Source organism: Lacerta agilis, chromosome 10, assembly GCF_009819535.1.
Source record: "Lacerta agilis isolate rLacAgi1 chromosome 10, rLacAgi1.pri, whole genome shotgun sequence".
NCBI classification, from domain to species: Eukaryota; Metazoa; Chordata; class Lepidosauria; order Squamata; family Lacertidae; genus Lacerta; species Lacerta agilis.
Genome location: NC_046321.1, coordinates 96,226 through 116,186, shown reverse-complemented (window position 1 = coordinate 116,186; position 19,961 = coordinate 96,226). Strand labels below are relative to the sequence as shown.

The 19,961-nt window shown below is 46.6% G+C and overlaps 1 protein-coding gene across 1 annotated transcript in view; it reads left to right on the top strand.

Moving 5' to 3' along the window:
- The first annotated feature begins 94 nt into the window (after positions 1-94).
- The window catches only part of GCNA (germ cell nuclear acidic peptidase), a 36,180-nt gene continuing 16,313 nt past the window's right edge, over positions 95-19,961 (top strand). Inside the window, exon 1 of the mRNA XM_033162461.1 lies at positions 95-165. Within this exon, the coding sequence (XP_033018352.1) occupies positions 110-165 (56 nt within the window). The 5' untranslated portion in view covers positions 95-109. The remainder of the gene's footprint in view (positions 166-19,961) is intronic.

Here is a 19,961-nt window from a genome sequence, read left to right as displayed (position 1 = left end):
AGGCGGGAAATTCAAAGCGGAGGCTCCCTCCCCCCGCGTGTCTTCCTTCCCGGGGCGGGCGCCGCCTCCGCCCCCCGACCTTGCTGGCTCGGCTTCTCCGCTCGGCCCGATGGCGCGGCGAGGGGTCTCCGCAGAAGCAGCCCGGCGGCCGAGGAGGAGCGCGGCGTAAGTAGCCCCCGGAGGGCCAGGCCCGGAGCGCGTTTCTGATCCGCCGCCTCTCCACGGGCCCCTGGAAAGCGGGCCGGGCTCTTCGGCTCCACGCCTTGGTCGGGTGGACGGTGGGGAAGCGCCTCGACGTGCCTTAGGAGAAATGCTAAACTAATCAATGAAAGTCGTTAGAAGCAAGTAATCAGCAGCATTTAAAGGGTTAAGCACACTAATAGTACAGATTAACTTTAAAAAATACATTTACTATGTTATTTGGATGTTCTTTTGAAAATAGTGCCCAAATTCGGAAAAGGGTAAAAGGCGGATCTAGACGGATCCTCATGAATTCATATGATTTTTTCATTCAAATGAAAAAAAACCACCATGATACTGTAGACCACATCTCAGTCTATATGTAGCATCAAAAAAATCATGCACCCACTGTTTTGTAGGGCCACAATGGTGCAAAAACTTGTTTAAAAAACACGGATCCTCATGGATCCTCATGATTTCTGCATTGGGACACCCCAAACTCACCGTCAAATCACATATCATGTCCAGGGGCACAGCCTGCACCACAAAAATCTGGGATCCATGGCTTCCTCGCGACAATATGGCGCAAAAACTTGGTTTTGAAGCACGGATCCTCACGGATCCGCACCCTTTTTGCATTGGGCCACCCCTAACTAACCGTCAAATCACACATAATGTCCAGGGGCACAGCCTGCACCACAAAAAACACGGGTCCACCGCTTCCTGGCGACACCACGGCCCAAAAACGTGGTTCTGAAGCACGGATCCTCACGGATCCGCACCCTTTTTGCACTGCGCCACATCAAACTCACCGGCAAATCACACATCAAAGCCAGGGGCACAGCCTGCACCACAAAAAACACGGATCCAACGCTTCCTGGCGACACCACGGCCCAAAAACGGGGTTCTGCACCACAAAAACATAGATCCGAGGCATGGATCCACATGAATTCATATGATTTTTATATTGAAACAAAATAAAACCACCATGATACTCTACACCAAATACTAATCTATAGGCAGGACCAAAAAAATCACGTTTCCACTATTCCGTGAGGCCGCAATGGCGCAAAAACATGGTTCTGAAGCGCGGATCCTCACGGATCCTCAACCTTTTTGCACTGGGCCACATCAAACTCAACGGCAAATGACACAACATAGCCAGGGGCACAGCCTGCACCACAAAAAACACGGGTCCACCGCTTCCTGGCGACACCACGGCCCAAAAACGGGGTTCTGAAGCACGGATCCTCATGGATCCGCACCCTTTTTGCACTGCGCCACATCAAACTCACCGGCAAATCACACATCATAGCCAGGGGCACAGCTTGCACCACAAAAAACACGGATCCAACGCTTCCTGGCGACACCACGGCCCAAAAACGGGGTTCTGCACCACAAAAATATAGATCTGAGGCATGGATCCACATGAATTCATATGATTTTTATATTGAAACAAAATAAAACCACCATGATACTCTACACCAAATACTAATCTATAGGCAGGACCAAAAAAATCACGTTTCCACTATTCCGTGAGGCTGCAATGGCGCAAAAACATGGTTCTGAAGTGCGGATCCTCACGAATCCGCACACTTTTGCACTGCGCCACATCAAACTCACCGGCAAATCACACATCATAGCCAGAGGCACAGCCTGCACCACAAAAAACACGGGTCCACCGCTTCCTGGCGACACCACGGCCCAAAAACGGGGTTCTGAAGCGCGGATCCTCACGAATCCGCACCCCTTTTGCACTGCGCCACATCAAACTCACCGGCAAATCACACATCATAGCCAGAGGCACAGCCTGCACCACAAAAAACACGGGTCCACCGCTTCCTGGCGACACCACGGCCCAAAAACGGGGTTCTGAAGCGCGGATCCTCACGAATCCGCACCCTTTTGGCACTGCGCCACATCAAACTCACCGGCAAATCACACATCATAGCCAGAGGCACAGCCTGCACCACAAAAAACACGGGTCCACCGCTTCCTGGCGACACCACGGCCCAAAAACGGGGTTCTGAAGCGCGGATCCTCACGAATCCGCACCCCTTTTGCACTGCGCCACATCAAACTCACCGGCAAGTCACACAACATAGCCAGGGGCACAGCCTGCACCACAAAAAACACGGGTCCACCGCTTCCTGGCGACACCACGGCCCAAAAACGGGGTTCTGAAGCGCGGATCCTCACGAATCCGCACCCTTTTTGCACTGCGCCACATCAAACTCACCGGCAAGTCACACATCATAGCCAGGGGCACAGCCTGCACCACAAAAAACACGGGTCCACCGCTTCCTGGAGACACCACGGCCCAAAAACAGGGTTCTGAAGCGCGGATCCTCACGAATCCGCACCCTTTTGCACTGCGCCACATCAAACTCAACGGCAAGTCACACATCATAGCCAGGGGCACAGCCTGCACCACAAAAAACACGGGTCCACCGCTTCCTGGCCGCACCACGGCCCAAAAACGGGGTTCTGAAGAGCGGATCCTCACGAATCCGCACCCTTTTGCACTGCGCCACATCAAACTCACCGGCAAGTCACACATCATAGCCAGGGGCACAGCCTGCACCACAAAAAACACGGGTCCACCGCTTCCTGGCCGCACCACGGCCCAAAAACAGGGTTCTGAAGCGCAGATCCTCACGAATCCGCACCCTTTTGCACTGCGCCACATCAGACTCACCGGCAAATCACACATCATAGCCAGAGGCACAGCCTGCACCACAAAAACACGGATCCACCGTTTCGTGGTGATACCACGGCCCCAAAACCTGGTTCTGAAGCACGGATCCTCATTGATCCGCACCCTTTTTGTTTTGGGCCACCCAGAAGTCACCGGAAAATCACACATCATAGCCCGGGGCACAACCTGCACCACAAAAATCATGTTGCACCACATTAAACACAAAAATACCCTCTCCTGCACTGTTAATGTGACCACTGGAACGTTTTTATTAGAGCCAAGAGGAGAATGTACGACTATATATTGTACCAAGATATGGTTCGTCTTCAAGAACAGATCAAATTCATGCTGAAGTATTAAAGAAGAAGAGAAATATGAATCTGCTTGTTGTTGTTGTTGTTGTTGTTGTTGTTGTTGTTGTTCAGTCGTTCAGTCGTGTCCGACTCTTCGTGACCCCATGGACCAGGCCACGCCAGGCACGCCTATCCTTCACTGCCTCTCGCAGTTTGGCCCAACTCATGTTAGTCGCTTCGAGAACACTGTCCAACCATCTCGTCCTCTGTCGTCCCCTTCTCCTTGATCTTTCCCAACATCAGGGTCTCTTCCAGGGAGTCTTCTCTTCTCATGAGGTGGCCAAAGTACTGGAGCCTCAACTTCAGGATCTGTCCTTCCAGTGAGCACTCAGGGCTGATTTCTTTAAGAATGGATAGGTTTGATCTTCTTGCAGTCCATGGGACTCTCAAGAGTCTCCTCCAGCACCATAATTCAAAAGCATCAATTCTTCGGCGATCAGCCTTCTTGATGGTCCAGCTCTCACTTCCGTACATTACTACTGGGAAAACCATAGCTTTAGCTATACGGACCTTTGTCGGCAAGGTGATGTCTCTGCTTTTTAAGATGCTGTCTAGGTTTGTCATTGCTTTTCTTCCAAGAAGCAGGCGTCTTCTAATTTCGTGACTGCTGTCACCATCTGCAGTGATCATGGAACCCAAGAAAGTGAAATCTCTCACTGCCTCCATTTCTTCCCCTTCTATTTGCCAGGAGGTGATGGGACCAGTGGCCATGATCTTAGTTTTTTTGATGTTGAGCTTCAGACCATATTTTGCGCTCTCTTCTTTCACCCTCATTAAAAGGTTCTTTAATTCCTCCTCACTTTCTGCCATCAAGGTAGTATCATCAGCATATCTGAGGTTGTTGATATTTTTTCCGGCAATCTTCATTCCGGTTTGGGATTCATCCAGCCCAACCTTTCGCATGATGAATTCTGCATATAAGTTAAATAAGCAGGGAGACAATATACAGCCTTGTCGTACTCCTTTCCCAATTTTGAACCAATCAGTTATTCCATATCCAGTTCTAACTGTAGCTTCTTGTCCCACATAGAGATTTCTCAGGAGACAGATGAGGTGATCCGGCACTCCCATTTCTTTAAGCACTTGCCATAGTTTGCTGTGGTCGACACAGTCAAATGCTTTTGCGTAGTCAATGAAGCAGAAGTAAATGTTTTTCTGGAACTCTCTAGCTTTCTCCATAATCCAGCGCATGTTTGCAATTTGGTCTCTGGTTCCTCTGCCCCTTCAAAATCCATCTTGCACTTCTGGGAGTTCTCGGTCCACGTACTGCTTAAGCCTGCCTTGTAGAATTTTAAAATTTAAGCCTGCCTTGTAGAATTTTAAAATTGTAAAATTCTACAATGAATCTGCTTGCTTACTCTCAACTTATATCCAGATTCAAGAAAGACAGTTCAATCATTGAAAAGACAAAATTTGAGTCCATCATAATAGAGGTCTACCTTTTGGGTAAAATTTATAAACTATTGGACTTCCGGTGAGCGCCATTACCGATCGGCAGGGTTCCTTCCCAGTCTGGGGGGTGCCAACGTTGCCAGGCTTCTGGGGTACCGTTACTGCGATACGGCCCCGTTTAAACTGCAGATTGAGAGTTCTGCAGACTTGGAGATTCGGCTGATGCCCTTTGCGCCTCCTTTGCCCCCCGGTAAGCTCTAATAAGAGCTGCCGAGAGCGGGTGAGGTGGTAGGCGCGGGCGCTTGAATCAACCGCTTGCCTGACATTGTGAAGCAGCGTTGCCGGCGGATTAAGAGCGCCTCATCCTTCCTTAAATTGGATTTGAAAGTTTTGGACTCTGTAAGTAAGGAGCATTCATTATTTGAAAATTTTAGAAGATTTGGATCGGAGGGAGACGTAAAAAGGAAGTCCGTCTCCCCCTGCTTGCGATAGGACTGTTGTAACGGGACTTAATGTACAGCCGAGAACTTTTTGAAGTTTATAAAAAGTTTAAAGTTTGGGAAAAGCAAGCCCCCTGAGGGGTAAAACCCAGTGGGGGGGGGCAAGAAAGTGGGACTTAAGAGTGTTTTTGAAGGCGAAATTGAAAGAGGAAGCCCCACGCGCCCTCTGGAATACGGAAGCCGGGTCAGTCTGCGGGCAGCCATTGTGATGCAAAGAACTGAGTATACTGTTGGATACATTGTTTCCGACTTGAATTTACTGCTGCTTTGAAACCTGTGGAAGCCCTGGGAGGACTTTGAAGGGTTAGAAGGAGCAGAAAGCCACTTTGAAACACTTTGGATTTGTACAAAAACTTTTGGTAACTCTTTTGACTTTGCCTGAAAGTGAAACAAAATAGAAAATTCTTTCCAGTAGCACCTTAGAGACCAACTGAGTTTGTTCTTGGTATGAGCTTTCGTGTGCATGCACACTTCTTCAGATACCAAGCTCATACCAAGAACAATCTCAGTCGGTCTCTAAGGTGCTACTGGAAAGAATTTTCTATTTTGTTTCGACTATGGCAGACCAGCACGGCTACCCACCTGTAACTGAAAGTGAAACAGTACGACTTCTGTGGTTATCTATTGGGATTACAGACTGAACAGCAAGGGTCCCTCTAGTGGCCATAAAAATAGTGCTTTTGACAGTTTAAAGTGATTTTTGGAGTTCTCAGAGCCTAGGAAACCATCTGCAGCTGGGTGACCTTGAGAATGGATGATGATAAAACAACACCAGCACAGACAGTGAAAAGAAGGGATCAAAGAAAAGGCTCTGTGAAATCTTTTGAGGAGCAAATTTTAGCACAGCTGGCAGTATTGACAGCAAGTGTGAATGCTAACACAGAACAATTGAAGCAAAATTCTCAGGAGGTGCGTCAGAATACACAGACACTTGACAGATTGGGTAAGGAGGTGGGTTCTATGAAAACAGAAATAAAGCAAACTAAGGAACAACTTACAGAAGTGCAAGTACAAGTCAATACTATCAAAAATGTCAAATTAAAGGCAGTGGATCAACAGCAGGAGGAATTGCAGATTCGGATGGCTATGCTGGAGTTGAAGGAGAGACAGACTAATTTGAGGATCAGATCGCTACCAGAACTGGAAAAAGAGGACTTTAAAACTTTTTAAATTGAAGAGCTGGCAGAATTTTGGGATCTGGATGAGGAGGAGCTGAATAAAACGGTGGTGAGAGCATTCAGATTTGGTGGGAAAAGTAAGAAAAGGAAAACTGTAAATGACTGTATGATCGAATTTAGAACCAAGGAAGATAGAGATAAAATATTGGAACTCCATTACGCAACGAATTTGGTGATTGGCAACCAGCAATTTATACTTTTTAAAGACATCCCTCAACTCCTCCTTGACCTGAGGAAGAGATATACTGACGTGACCACAGTTTTGAAGAAAAAAGGAATCTTTTTCCGGTGGGAGTTTCCATAAGGCCTTTCCTTCAAGTATAAAGATTGAAAGATAAGAATAAGATCAGTGGAGGAGAAACAAAAGTTTCTGGATACATATTCAGAGGAATTTGACGCAGGAAAAGAACAAGAAGCACTTCTGGGAAGGTTGGGACTACCGTCATCAAGACCACCAGCTAGACCTGAACAGGACGACGACAAAGAGCTATTGGGAGCAACAGCACCGATACCTGACAAAGAGTAAAAATGGCGCTAAGGTTTTTGACGTGGAATGTAAGAGGTCTTAACTCAAAGGCCAAGAGGAACCAGGTAAATCATATATTGATTAAACAAAATTTGGATGTAATCTGTTTGCAAGAGACTCATGTTGTGAGAATCCACAGAAGAGTATTACAGAACAAAAAGCTGGGACAGGACTTTATTTCATCAGACAAAGTTAAAAAAAGAGTGGTGATATACGCAAAGGAAAAGTACAATCCAAAATTACTTTTCAAGGACAATGAGGGAAGATACGTGGCAATAGAAATAAACATGCAAGGAGAAAAATTCTTAATTCTGGGAATCTACGCACCGAATGATGCTAAAGTGGACTTTTTTAAAAGAATCCATGATACTCTATTGGACTATTTGGATTACAAAATTATCTGCATGGGAGATTTGAATGGTGTGGTCTCCACATTAATGGATCGGTCACAAAGAACCAAGTTTTCGAATGAAGGAAGACTACCAAAATCATTTTTTGAGATGACAGATAACTTGGACTTAATCGACTCATGGAGACTGCACAATCCTCTGGAAAGAGAGGCAACTTTCTTTTCAGAGGCGGTGTTGGCTTGGAGCAGACTCGATTATATATGGATTACAAAGGATTTGGCACCAAGAATCACTAAGGTACAGATAGACCCAAAATTCGGTTCAATTGGAATTAAAATTGACTTTGCAAGGTTCATTCATATGGAGGATGAATGATTCGCTTCTAAGAAATGATAAAATTATTGAGAAGGCCCAAAGAACCCTAAAAGACTATTTTGAAATCAATTTAAATATGAATTTGGAAAAGAGGGTGATTTGGGACGTGAGCAAAGCCGTAATGAGAGGTTTTCTGATTCAGCAAAATGCGATCAGAAGGAAAGAACAAAATGAAAAGAAAGAAAGAATCTTGGCAAAAATTAAAGAGAAAGAAGAAAAATTGAGGAGTAAACCAAAAGACCAGCAGATACAAAAAGAAATCAAAGCGCTAAAAGTTCAATTTTCAAATTTGATAAATTTGGAAATAGAGTGGAAAATTAAATGGCTGAGACAGAGAACCTTTGAGTTGGCGAATAAATGCGGAAAGTTATTGGCTTGGCAATTGAAGAAGCGTCAGAAACAGAACACTATTACAAGTCTAAATTATGAAGGAAAAAGCATCGAGGATCCTAAGGATATTAGGAAATGTTTTCAAAAATTCTATAAGCAATTATATAAGAAAGAAAAACAGGATAGTGATTTGATCCAACAGTTTTTGGAGAAAAATGGAATGCGTAAGATACCAGAGGAAAAGAAAACTATGCTCAATCTCCCCATCACAAAGCAAGAGATAGAAGAAGCAATAAAGGATATGCAGTTGGATAAGGCTCCAGGACCGGATGGACTTACAGCAAAATACTATAAAGTTTTAAAAGATTGGATGATACAACCAATGATGGAGGTTTGCAATGAAATAATACAGGGGAAGAAGGCACCTGAGTCTTGGAAGGAAGCTTATATTACTCTGATACCAAAGCCGGACACAGAAAAAACACAAGTTAAAAATTACCGACCAATCTCCTTATTGAATGTAGACTACAAAATATTTGCAAGTATTTTGGCCAAGGGACTGAGAGGAGTGTTGAAGGAGTACATCCACAATGATCAAGCAGGCTTTTTGCCAGAAAGGCACCTCAATGGAAATATAAAGAATATAGTGGATGTGCTGGAAAGGTTAGAAAAGAGAAGCAATACAAGAGCTATTTTGATGTTTGTAGATGCGGAAAAGGCCTTTGACAACATATCTTGGAACTTTATGAAACAAAACTTTTATAAAATGGAGATGGGAGGTAATTTTTATGAACGGAATAAATGCAATATATCAAGAGCAGAAAGCAAAAATCATTGTTAACAGTGTGGTTTCAGAGGAAATAAGGATTGAGAAGGGAACAAGACAAGGGTGCCCCCTATCCCCATTACTTTTCTTTACGGTCCTGGAAGTCCTTTTAAATATGATCAGGCAGAATGAGAATATTAAAGGAATAAGAGTGGGAGAAAGAGAATACAAAGTGAGAGCGTTTGCCGATGATCTGGTCCTAACCCTACAGGATCCTGAAAATAGTGCAGTGTGTGCACTGGAAACAATTCAACAGTTCGGGCAGGTCTCAGGCTTCAAGTTAAACAAAACCAAGACCAAAGTTTTAACCAAAAATATGAGTAAACAAGAGATTATGAGATTGGAATCACAAACAGGGCTTAGCTTTGTGAAGAAAGTAAAATATCTGGGTGTTAATATGACTGCTAATAACATAAACCTTTATAAAGACAATTATGAGAAAGTCTGGAAAGAGATAAAGAGAGATTTAGAAATATGGACTAGATTGAAATTGTCATTATTAGGAAGGATTTCTGTGATAAAAATGAATATTCTGCCAAAAAAGCTATTTTTGTTTCAGTCGTTGCCAATTATTGATAAGATGGAATGTTTTAAAAGATGGCAAAAAGATTTAACGAAATTTATCTGGCAGGGAAAGAAACCCAGGGTTAAATATAAGATTTTAATAGATGCAAAGAACAGAGGGGGATTTTCCCTGCCAGACTTAAGAACTTATTATGAAGCAGCTGCTTTTTGTTGGTTGAAAGAATGGTTTACATTAGATAATGCTGATGTATTAGATTTGGAAGGTCACGACAATGTTTTTGGTTGGCATGCATATTTATGGTATGATAAATGCAAAGTAAATAGTGGATTTAAGAAACATATAATTAGAAATTCTCTGTTTAAAATTTGGATGAAATATAAGGTTTTCTTAGAAAGCAAAACACCCAGATGGTTATCACCCTTAGAAGCTAAAGCACATAAAAGAGCAAATTTGGACCGACAATGGCCGAAATATAAAGACATTTTGATACAAGAAGGTCAGAATTTTAAATTAAAAACTTATGAACAATTGAAAGAACAAGTCACAAATTGGTTACAATATCATCAGATCAATGAAACATTTAAAGCAGATAAGAAAGTTGGTTTTCAGATAGAAAAATCCAAGTTGGAGACGGAATTAATAGAGCCGAAAAGGAAAAATCTTTCCAGAATGTATAATCTGTTATTGGGGTGGCATACACAAGATGAGTTGGTAAAATCGGCAATGATTGAATGGGCAAAAGACCTGGGGCACAACATCATGATGGAAGATTGGGAGAGGTTGTGGAGTCAGAATATCAAATTCACAGTGTGCAGTTTATTAAGAGAGAACTTTATGAAGATGATTTACAGGTGGTATCTGACACCTGTTAAATTGGCAAAAATTTACCGTGGTTTAAGTAACAAGTGTTGGAGATGTAAGCAATCAGAAGGAACTTTTTTTCATATGTGGTGGTTGTGCCCTAAGGTGAAAGACTTTTGGGAAAAGGTATATAATGAACTGAAAAAAAATCTTAAATATACCTTTAAGAAAAAACCAGAGGCCTTTTTATTAGGCATTTTAGGTAAAGACATTTTGAAATGCGATAGAAATTTAGTTTTGTATGCCACAACAGCAGCGAGAGTATTAATAGCCAAGAACTGGAAGTTGGAGGAATTGCCTACTATTGAACAATGGCAGATGAAGATGTTGGAGTACATGGAGCCTGTAGAAATGACTGGGAGAATCCGTAACCAGAGAGACGACGTGGTGGAGAAGGAATGGGGAAAATTTAAAATGTATCTAAAAAAGTATTGTAAGATTCAAAATTAGATTTTTGTTTGAAGGAAAAGGATAGGCTGTCAAATATATAATGTGAATTAACAATACGAATTTTAGGAGAGTATAGAGTATAGAAATAGATCTGGAAATTGTTTTGCATTTACTAGTGTGTATAGAATATGTGATAAATTTAAATTGGGAAGTTACGTGAAATATTTTTTAAGGGACGCAAATAAGGGGAAACAGGAGGAAGTCCATGTAAAGATGTGAGGAAAGTGGAGCTTTTTTAATACGAAAGTTTGTTTTTTGTTTTTATTTTTTGATAGATGTTTTGTATTGTAGTTTTAGTTTGTTTGTGTATTTTTTTTGTATCTATTTTGTTGTTGTTTGTGGCGACGTCACGGCGCATGCGCTATGGAGCACAGTCTGCTCTTTGGCCGCCACACGCTTTTCTTCTCCCTTCCTAAAAAACGAAAAAAGAAAGGGAAGCAGCCGCTTGTGCTGCTTTCCTTTCCTTTTTCTTCTTCTTCAGGATTTTCTTGGCGCTGGCCCATTGCTGAGTGCGACGCACAGCGCATGCGTGCCGCGCCATAGTGGCGCTGGTGGGCGGGTCCCTGGCAGGCCGCGGGGTGGAGCGGCCCCGCTCCGCGGCTTGCTTGCAAAAAAAGAAAACAATGCCCAACCTGAAAAATACGGAGCAGATGATTCAGCAGGGGAAACACAGCCCAGAATAAGTAAGGAGGTAGTACAGGAATACTTGGCTAGTTTAGATGTATTCAAGTCTCCAGGGCCAGATGAACTACATCCAAGAGTATTAATAGAACTGGCAGAGGTGATTTCAGAACCACTGGCAGTAATCTTTGAGAATTCCTGGAGAACAGGCGAAGTCCCAGCAGACTGGAGGAGGGCAAATGTTGTCCCGATTTTCAGAAAGGGGGAAAGAGAGGACCCAAAAAATGACTGCCCAGTCAGCCTGACATCAATACCAGGAAAGATTCTAGAGCAGATCATTAAGCAAATGGTCTGTGAGCACCTAGAAAGGAACGCTGTGAACACTAAAAGTCAGCATGGGTTTCTGAAAAATAAGTCATGTCAGACTCACCTGATCTCATTTTTGACAGAATTACAAGCCTGGTAGATGAAGGGAACACTGAGGATGTAGCCTATCTTGATTTCAGCAAGGTCTTTGACAAGGTGCCCCATGATATTCTTATAAAGAAGCTGGTAAAATGTGGGCTAGACAATGCTACCATTCAGTGGATTTGTAACTGGCTGGCTGACCGAACCCAAAGGGTGCTCATTAATGGCTCCTCTTCATCCTGGAGAGAAGTGACTAGTGGGGTGCCACAGGGTTCTGTCTTGGGCCCAGTCTATTCAACATCTTTATCAATGACTTGGATGATGGGCTTGAGGGCATCCTGATCAAGTTTGCAGATGACACCAAATTGGGAGGGGTGGCTAATACCCCAGAGGACAGGATCACACATCAAAATGACCTTAACAGATTAGAGAACTGGGCCAAAGCAAACAAGATGAATTTCAACAGGGAAAAATGTAAAGTACTACACTTGGGGGGGGGGAAATTATAGGTACAAATACAGGATGGGTGACACCTGGCTTGAGAGCAGTACATGTGAAAAGGATCTAGGAGTCTTGGTAGACCATAAACTTGACATGAGTCAACCGTGTGATGCAGAAGCCAAAAAAGCCAATGCAATTCTGGGCTGCATCAATAGGAGTATAGCATCTAGATCAAGGGAAGTAATAGTACCATTGTATTCTGCTCTGGTCAGACCTCACCTGGAGTACTGTGTCCAGTTCTGGGCACCACAGGTCAAGAAGGATACTGACAAGCTGGAACGTGTTCAGAGGAGGGCAACCAAAATGGTCAAAGGCTTGGAAACGATGCCTTATGAGGAACGGCTTAGGGAGCTGGCCTAGAGAAGATTAGGTTAAGGGGTGATGTGATAGCCATGTTCAAATATATAAAAGGATGTCACATAGAGGAGGGAGAAAGGCTGTTTTCTGCTGCTCCAGAGAAGCGGACACGGGGCAATGGATTCAAAGTGCAAGAAAGAAGATTCCACCTAAACATTAGGAAGAACTTCCTGACAGTAAGAGCTGTTCGACAGTGGAATTCGCTGCCAAGGAGTGTGGTGGAGTCTCCTTCTTTGGAGGTCTTTAAGCAGAGGCTTGACAGCCATCTGTCAGGAATGCTTTGATGGTGTATCCTGCTTGGCAGGGAGTTGGACTGGATGGCCCTTGTCGTCTCTTCCAACCAGGGGCGTAGAGACGGGCGGCGGGGGGCGGTCTGCCCCAGATTCCAGGGGAGGGCAGGGGTGACACTTGGGCCAGCCCCGCCCCGCCGGTGGCCCAGAGAAAGCCGCAGAGTGAAGCCACTCTGCCCTGCGGCCCATCCGGGGTCCACCCGTCACTGCCGCTATGGGGCTGCCCTGCGAGATCGGCGGCTTGTGGGGCTCCCCCACCCGTGCTGCTACAGCACGGACGGGGGAGCTCCAGGAGCCAGCACTCGCTTAGCGGGTCGCCCCTGGAGCAGCAGCGCCGGCTGAGATGGACTGCGCATGCCCGGATTTTTAAAGCAGCATAGACAGGGAAGCCCCAGGAGCCAGCGTTCGCTCGGTGGGTCCTGACGCATGCATCATGATGTCATGACGTCATGGCGTCATGATGTCCCGCCCCCAGGGGGTGCCTCCACGGCAATGCCGCCCCTGGATGCTACGCCTCTGCTTCCAACTCTGATTCTATGATTCTATGAATGTCAGCTTGCTGAGTTATTTTGTACCATTGTGATTCAATGTTATATTTGTGCTCAACAAGGGAAACCCACACGACCTGAAGGTGCTGCTGTGCAATGCTAGGACAATGATTCATAAGACCACTGCCATCCCTGACTTGATTGTGGATGGAGGACTTCACCTGGCATGTATAACAGATTTGGTTGGATGAAGCAGATGGGCCTGTCTTAGCATCTGGTTGTCCACCAGGTTTCTGTTATGCACAGCAACCCAGGTCATGTGGGTGGGGAGGGGGGGTTGCAGTGATTTTTAGGAAGTCACTAGCTTGCATCAGGTGTCCTACCTGAAATACTCAGTTCTCTGAGTGCATGTTCTGGAAGTTGGGCAATAGGGGCAGTACAGGATTCCTTTTGGTGTACCGACCTCCCCGCTGCACCAAGGATTCCCTGCCCGAGCTGCTTCAGGTCAGGTCGTGGCGGATGTTCTCCTGGAGACACCTAGTTTGGTGGTCCTAGGGGATTTTAACATCCATGCCGACACGACCTTACAAGGGGCTGCTCGGGACTTCGTGGAAAGCATGGCCTCCATGGAGCTGTCCCTGAATAAGTTTGGCCCAACTCATAGTCATGGACATGCCTTAGATCTGGTGCTCACCTCTATGGATGCTGGTGATCTGACATTAAGTAAAAGCAAAACAAAAGAAGTGCCATGGTCGGATCACTTCCTGGTGCAAGTGGACTTCTCCGCAACCCTTCCCCTCTGCAGGGAGGTGGGACCGATTTGGATGGTCCGCCCCTGTCACTTAATGGGTCCAAATGGTTTCCAGAGAGTGGTAGGGGATGCTTTATCCCATGTTGAGGGCTTTTCATCTGATTTCCTGGTGGCTCGCTGGAATGCGGAGTTAACCAGGGCTATCGACTGTCTGGTTCTGAGGCGCCCTCTCCGATTGCATGGAGCCCAGACAGCCCCATGGTGTTCTCCAGAGCTGAGGGTGAGGAAACGGTCGCTGAGACAGCTAGAGCGCCGGTGGCAGAAAACTCATTCTGAATTGGACCGGACACTGGTTAGAGCTCAACGTCAAGCCTACCAAGTGGCGATAGCGACGGTGAAGAAGACTTTCATGCCTCCATGAAGTTTTAAATTTATTTTTCTGTCGAAAGAGTGTGTTGGTAATAACAAGGTTGTGCGCTGCACATATCATCAAAAGTAAAATTCCGTTCTGGTTGCTGTTGCCAACTCCTTCTTTCCCAATAGTCCCAGGCCACAGATCGAAATCTCGCCCAACTCTTGCATTAAAATCACCCAGGAGGATAATTTTATCTTCCTTAGGTGTCTCTGATAGGATGGTATCCAGCTGACAGTAAAAAATTTATTTCACGTCTTCATCAGCATCCAGTGTTGGTGCATGAGCGCTTATAATAGTAGCCTGTTGGTTTTTGGTGAGCTTTATTTGAAGGGTTGAGAGTCGCTCATTAATACCGGTAGGGACTTCTGACAGGAGCTTCACAAGGTCGTTTTTGATAGCGAAGCCTATCCCATGTATTCAATGTTCTTGTTCAGATAGACCTTTCCAGAAGAATGTGTAGCCTCCTTTTTCTTCCTTCAGCTGTTTCTCGCCTGCTCTTCGAATCTCTTGAAGCGCTGCAATATTGATGTTAAAACGCTGCAGCTCTCTTGCAATGATGGCAGTTCTGTATTCAGGACGCTCGTTATCTGTATTATCTGACAAAGTCCGTATGTTCCATGTTCCAAAGTTGGATTGTCTTTTACGACCACTGGGTGGTGACCTCACTGGGTGCAGTAATCCAGACAGGGAAAAGGGGAAGCAGACTATGTTTAGGCCACCTTTCCTAGCCCCTCCCCCTTTTCGGGGTGAGCAGAGTGGATCCTAAAAGGGCTGCTCAGTCATGGATACAGCTGCAGAGCTGCTCAACTGCCTCGTTCCTTGAGTCAGAACAACTGAATCTGTATCTACCGCCCATGTGCCAGTTCATGACTAGGGGCTTCCAGATTTAATGATCCTGCCCCCGTTACCATTTGCCAATCACCATGGGACTTTTGGGGTTTGGGTTGGGTTTTTGGAAGATGCCTGTGCGTGAATTTGTTTTAGGTGTGTAGATCAGTGCACAATGACCAACGCAGTGTCTTTGCAGTAGGGCTCTGTTCCAATGGCATGAGTAGTCATGACAAACTGGTAGATCTTATCTGCTGCAGCCTTCATCTGCCTTCACAGCCGTTGTAACATACCGCTTGTTTACATCCGCCTATTCTGCCAATGAGGACTTCTTGGATCATTCTTTGTCTAGCTCCTTCCCTTTGACCTTACCGCCTTGGGAGGCCCTGCTTCGCTCACAAGGGCCATAGGAATGTGCAAGCCCACTCACCACTGTAAGGTGACGACCCAGCGAGTGAGATAACTGAGATACATTGCGCTGAGCCCTGGTCTCATTAGACAAAGCGTTCCACCAAAAAGGCTCTGGCTCTGGTTGGGACAGCTGGATATGTTTTGGGCCAGGAACCACCAGTAGGTTGCTGTTAGATAAGCATCACCCTCTTTGGGGGATGTATTGGAAGATAATTCCCACAGATAAGAAAGGTGACAGACTGTTTAGGCTTTAAAGGTTAGCACCAAAACCTTGAACCTGATTTGATACTCCACCTGGAGCCAATCCAGCTGATGAACCACCAACTGAATGTGGGCTCTCCACAAAGTCCGAGTAAGAACTCATGCACCTGCATTTTAGACCATTTGGAGTTTCTAGAGTAGTCTCAAGAGTAGCCCTGCGTATCTATCTATCTATCTGTCTCTCTGTCTATCATCTGTCTATCTATCTATCTATCTATCTATCTATCTATCTATCTATCACATTTATACTCCGCCCACCCCAGCTCAGGCGTAGAGCAAGTTAAAGTAGTCTAGACTGCAGGTGACTGCTTCATGGATCACCATGGCTAGGTTGGAAAGAGACAGGTACAGTACCAATTGCCTAACCTGTAAAGATTTTAAAATGCCAGTTTGGCTACATTTGTGACCAGTGCCTCCATAGAGACAAAAGCATCCAGGATCACACCCAGACTCCTGATGGCGGGTACAGGTGACTATTGTGCATCATCAAGAGCTGGGAGCTGGCAAACCGAACCAAAATCATTCCGGCCAAGCCATTGGACCCCCATCTTTAATGGACTGAGATTCAGCCGACTCCATTTCCTGCACCCCAGCACACAGACCTAAATATTGGCCATTATATCCAGGGCAGCATCTGGCCAGGACCACGAAGCAGTAGATCCATGCTTTTTGTGGTCAGATCTGTGGTTATGTACAATATATTTGAATTAAGGGTGAATTTGGGGTCCCAGAATGCAAAAACCATGAGGATTCGCGCTTGAAAACAACATTTTTGGTCCACGGTGTCGCCAGGATGTTGTGGATCTGTGTTTTCTGTGGTGCAGGCTGTGCCCCTGGATATGATATGTGATGTGACAATGAGTTAGGGGTGGCCCAATACAAAAAGGGTGCGGATCCATGAGGACCCGCGCTTCAGAACCCGGTTTTTGGGCCGTGGTGTCGCCAGGAAGCGGTGGATCCATGATGTTTGTGGTGCAGGCTGTGCCCCTGGCTTTGATGTGTGATTTGCCGGTGAGTTTGATGTGGCGCAGTGCAAAAAGGGTGCGGATTCGTGAGGATCCGCGCTTCAGAACCCCGTTTTTGGGCCGTGGTGTCGCCAGGAAGCGGTGGACCCGTGTTTTTTGTGGTGCAGGCTGTGCCCCTGGCTTTGATGTGTGATTTGCCGGTGAGTTTGATGTGGCGCAGTGCAAAAAGGGTGCGGATTCGTGAGGATCCGCGCTTCAGAACCCCGTTTTTGGGCCGTGGTGTCGCCAGGAAGCGGTGGATCCATGATGTTTGTGGTGCAGGCTGTGCCCCTGGCTTTGATGTGTGATTTGCCGGTGAGTTTGATGTGGCGCAGTGCAAAAAGGGTGCGGATTCGTGAGGATCCGCGCTTCAGAACCCCGTTTTTGGGCCGTGGTGTCGCCAGGAAGCGGTGGACCCGTGTTTTTTGTGGTGCAGGCTGTGCCCCTGGCTTTGATGTGTGATTTGCCGGTGAGTTTGATGTGGCGCAGTGCAAAAAGGGTGCGGATCCATGAGGATCCGTGCTTCAGAACCACGTTTTTGGGCCCTAGTGTTGCCAGGAAGCGGTGAATCCATGATGTTTGTGGTGCAGGCTGTGCCCCTGGCTATGATGTGTGATTTGCCAGTGAGTTTGATGTGGCGCAGTGCAGAAAGGGTGCGGATCCATGAGGATCCGTGCTTCAGAACCACGTTTTTGGGCCCTAGTGTTGCCAGGAAGCGGTGAATCCATGATGTTTGTGGTGCAGGCTGTGCCCCTGGCTATGATGTGTGATTTGCCGGTGAGCTTGATGTGGCGCAGTGCAAAAAGGGTGCGGATCCATGAGGATCCGCGCTTCAGAACCCCGTTTTTGGGCCGTGGTGTCGCCAGGAAGCGGTGGACCCGTGTTTTTTGTGGTGCAGGCTGTGCCCCTGGCTTTGATGTGTGATTTGCCGGTGAGTTTGATGTGGCGCAGTGCAAAAAGGGTGCGGATCCATGAGGATCCGTGCTTCAGAACCACGTTTTTGGGCCCTAGTGTTGCCAGGAAGCGGTGAATCCATGATGTTTGTGGTGCAGGCTGTGCCCCTGGCTATGATGTGTGATTTGCCGTTGAGTTTGATGTGGCGCAGTGCAAAAAGGGTGCGGATCCGTGAGGATCCGTGCTTCAGAACCCCGTTTTTGGGCCGTGGTGTCGCCAGGAAGCGGTGGATCCATGATGTTTGTGGTGCAGGCTGTGCCCCTGGCTATGATGTGTGATTTGCCGGTGAGCGTGATGTGGCGCAGTGCAAAAAGGGTGCGGATCCATGAGGATCCGCGCTTCAGAACCCCGTTTTTGGGCCGTGGTGTCGCCAGGAAGCGGTGGACCCGTGTTTTTTGTGGTGCAGGCTGTGCCCCTGGCTTTGATGTGTGATTTGCCGGTGAGTTTGATGTGGCGCAGTGCAAAAAGGGTGCGGATTCGTGAGGATCCGCGCTTCAGAACCCCGTTTTTGGGCCGTGGTGTCGCCAGGAAGCGGTGGACCCGTGTTTTTTGTGGTGCAGGCTGTGCCCCTGGCTTTGATGTGTGATTTGTCGGTGAGTTTGATGTGGCGCAGTGCAAAAAGGGTGCGGATCCATGAGGATCCGTGCTTCAGAACCACGTTTTTGGGCCCTAGTGTTGCCAGGAAGTGGTGAATCCATGATGTTTGTGGTGCAGGCTGTGCCCCTGGCTATGATGTGTGATTTGCCGGTGAGTTTGATGTGGCGCAGTGCAAAAAGGGTGCGGATCCATGAGGATCCGTGCTTCAGAACCCCGTTTTTGGGCCGTGGTGTCGCCAGGAAGTGGTGGATCCATGATGTTTGTGGTGCAGGCTGTGCCCCTGGCTATGATGTGTGATTTGCCGGTGAGTTTGATGTGGCGCAGTGCAAAAAGGGTGCGGATCCATGAGGATCCGTGCTTCAGAACCACGTTTTTGGGCCCTAGTGTTGCCAGGAAGCGGTGAATCCATGATGTTTGTGGTGCAGGCTGTGCCCCTGGCTTTGATGTGTGATTTGCCGGTGAGTTTGATGTGGCGCAGTGCAAAAAGGGTGCGGATTCGTGAGGATCCGCGCTTCAGAACCCCGTTTTTGGGCCGTGGTGTCGCCAGGAAGCGGTGGACCCGTGTTTTTTGTGGTGCAGGCTATGCCCCTGGCTATGATGTGTGATTTGCCGGTGAGTTTGATGTGGCCCAGTGCAAAAAGGGTGAGGATCCGTGAGGATCCGCGCTTCAGAACCATGTTTTTGCGCCATTGCGGCCTCATGGAATAGTGGAAACGTGATTTTTTTGGTGCTGCCTATAGATTAATATTTGGTCTAGAGTATCATGGTGGTTTTGTTTTGTTTCAATATAAAAATCATATGAATTCATGTGGATCCATGCCTCGGATCTATGTTTTTTGTGGTGCAGAACCCCGTTTTTGGGCCGTGGTGTCGCCAGGAAGCGGTGGACCCGTGTTTTTTGTGGTGCAGGCTGTGCCCCTTGCTATGATGTCTGATTTGCCGGTGAATTTGGTGTGGCCCAGTGCAAAAAGGGTGAGGATCCGTGAGGATCCACGCTTCAGAACCACGTTTTTGATCCACGGTGTTGCCAGGATGCCGTGGATCCGTGTTTTTTGTGGTGCAGCCTGTGCCCCTGGACATTATGTGTGATTTGACGGTGAGTTAGGGGTGGCCCAATGCAAAAAGGGTGCGGATCCGTGAGGATCCGTGCTTCAAAACCAAGTTTTTGCGCCATATTGTCGTGAGGAAGCCATGGATCCCAGATTTTTGTGGTGGAGGCTGTGCCCCTGGACATGATATGTGATTTGACGGTGAGTTTGGGGTGTCCCAATGCAGAAATCATGAGGATCCATGAGGATCCGTGTTTTTTAAACAAGTTTTTGCACCATTGTGGCCCCACAAAACAGTGGATGCATGATTTTTTTGATGCTACATATAGACTGAGATGTGGTCTACAGTATCATGGTGGTTTTTTTTCATTTGAATGAAAAAATCATATGAATTCATGAGGATCCGTCTAGATCCGCCTTTTACCCTGGACCCCCAAATTCCATAGTCTGCGTTAGGCTAGGGGTGTCTTATTTTATGTGT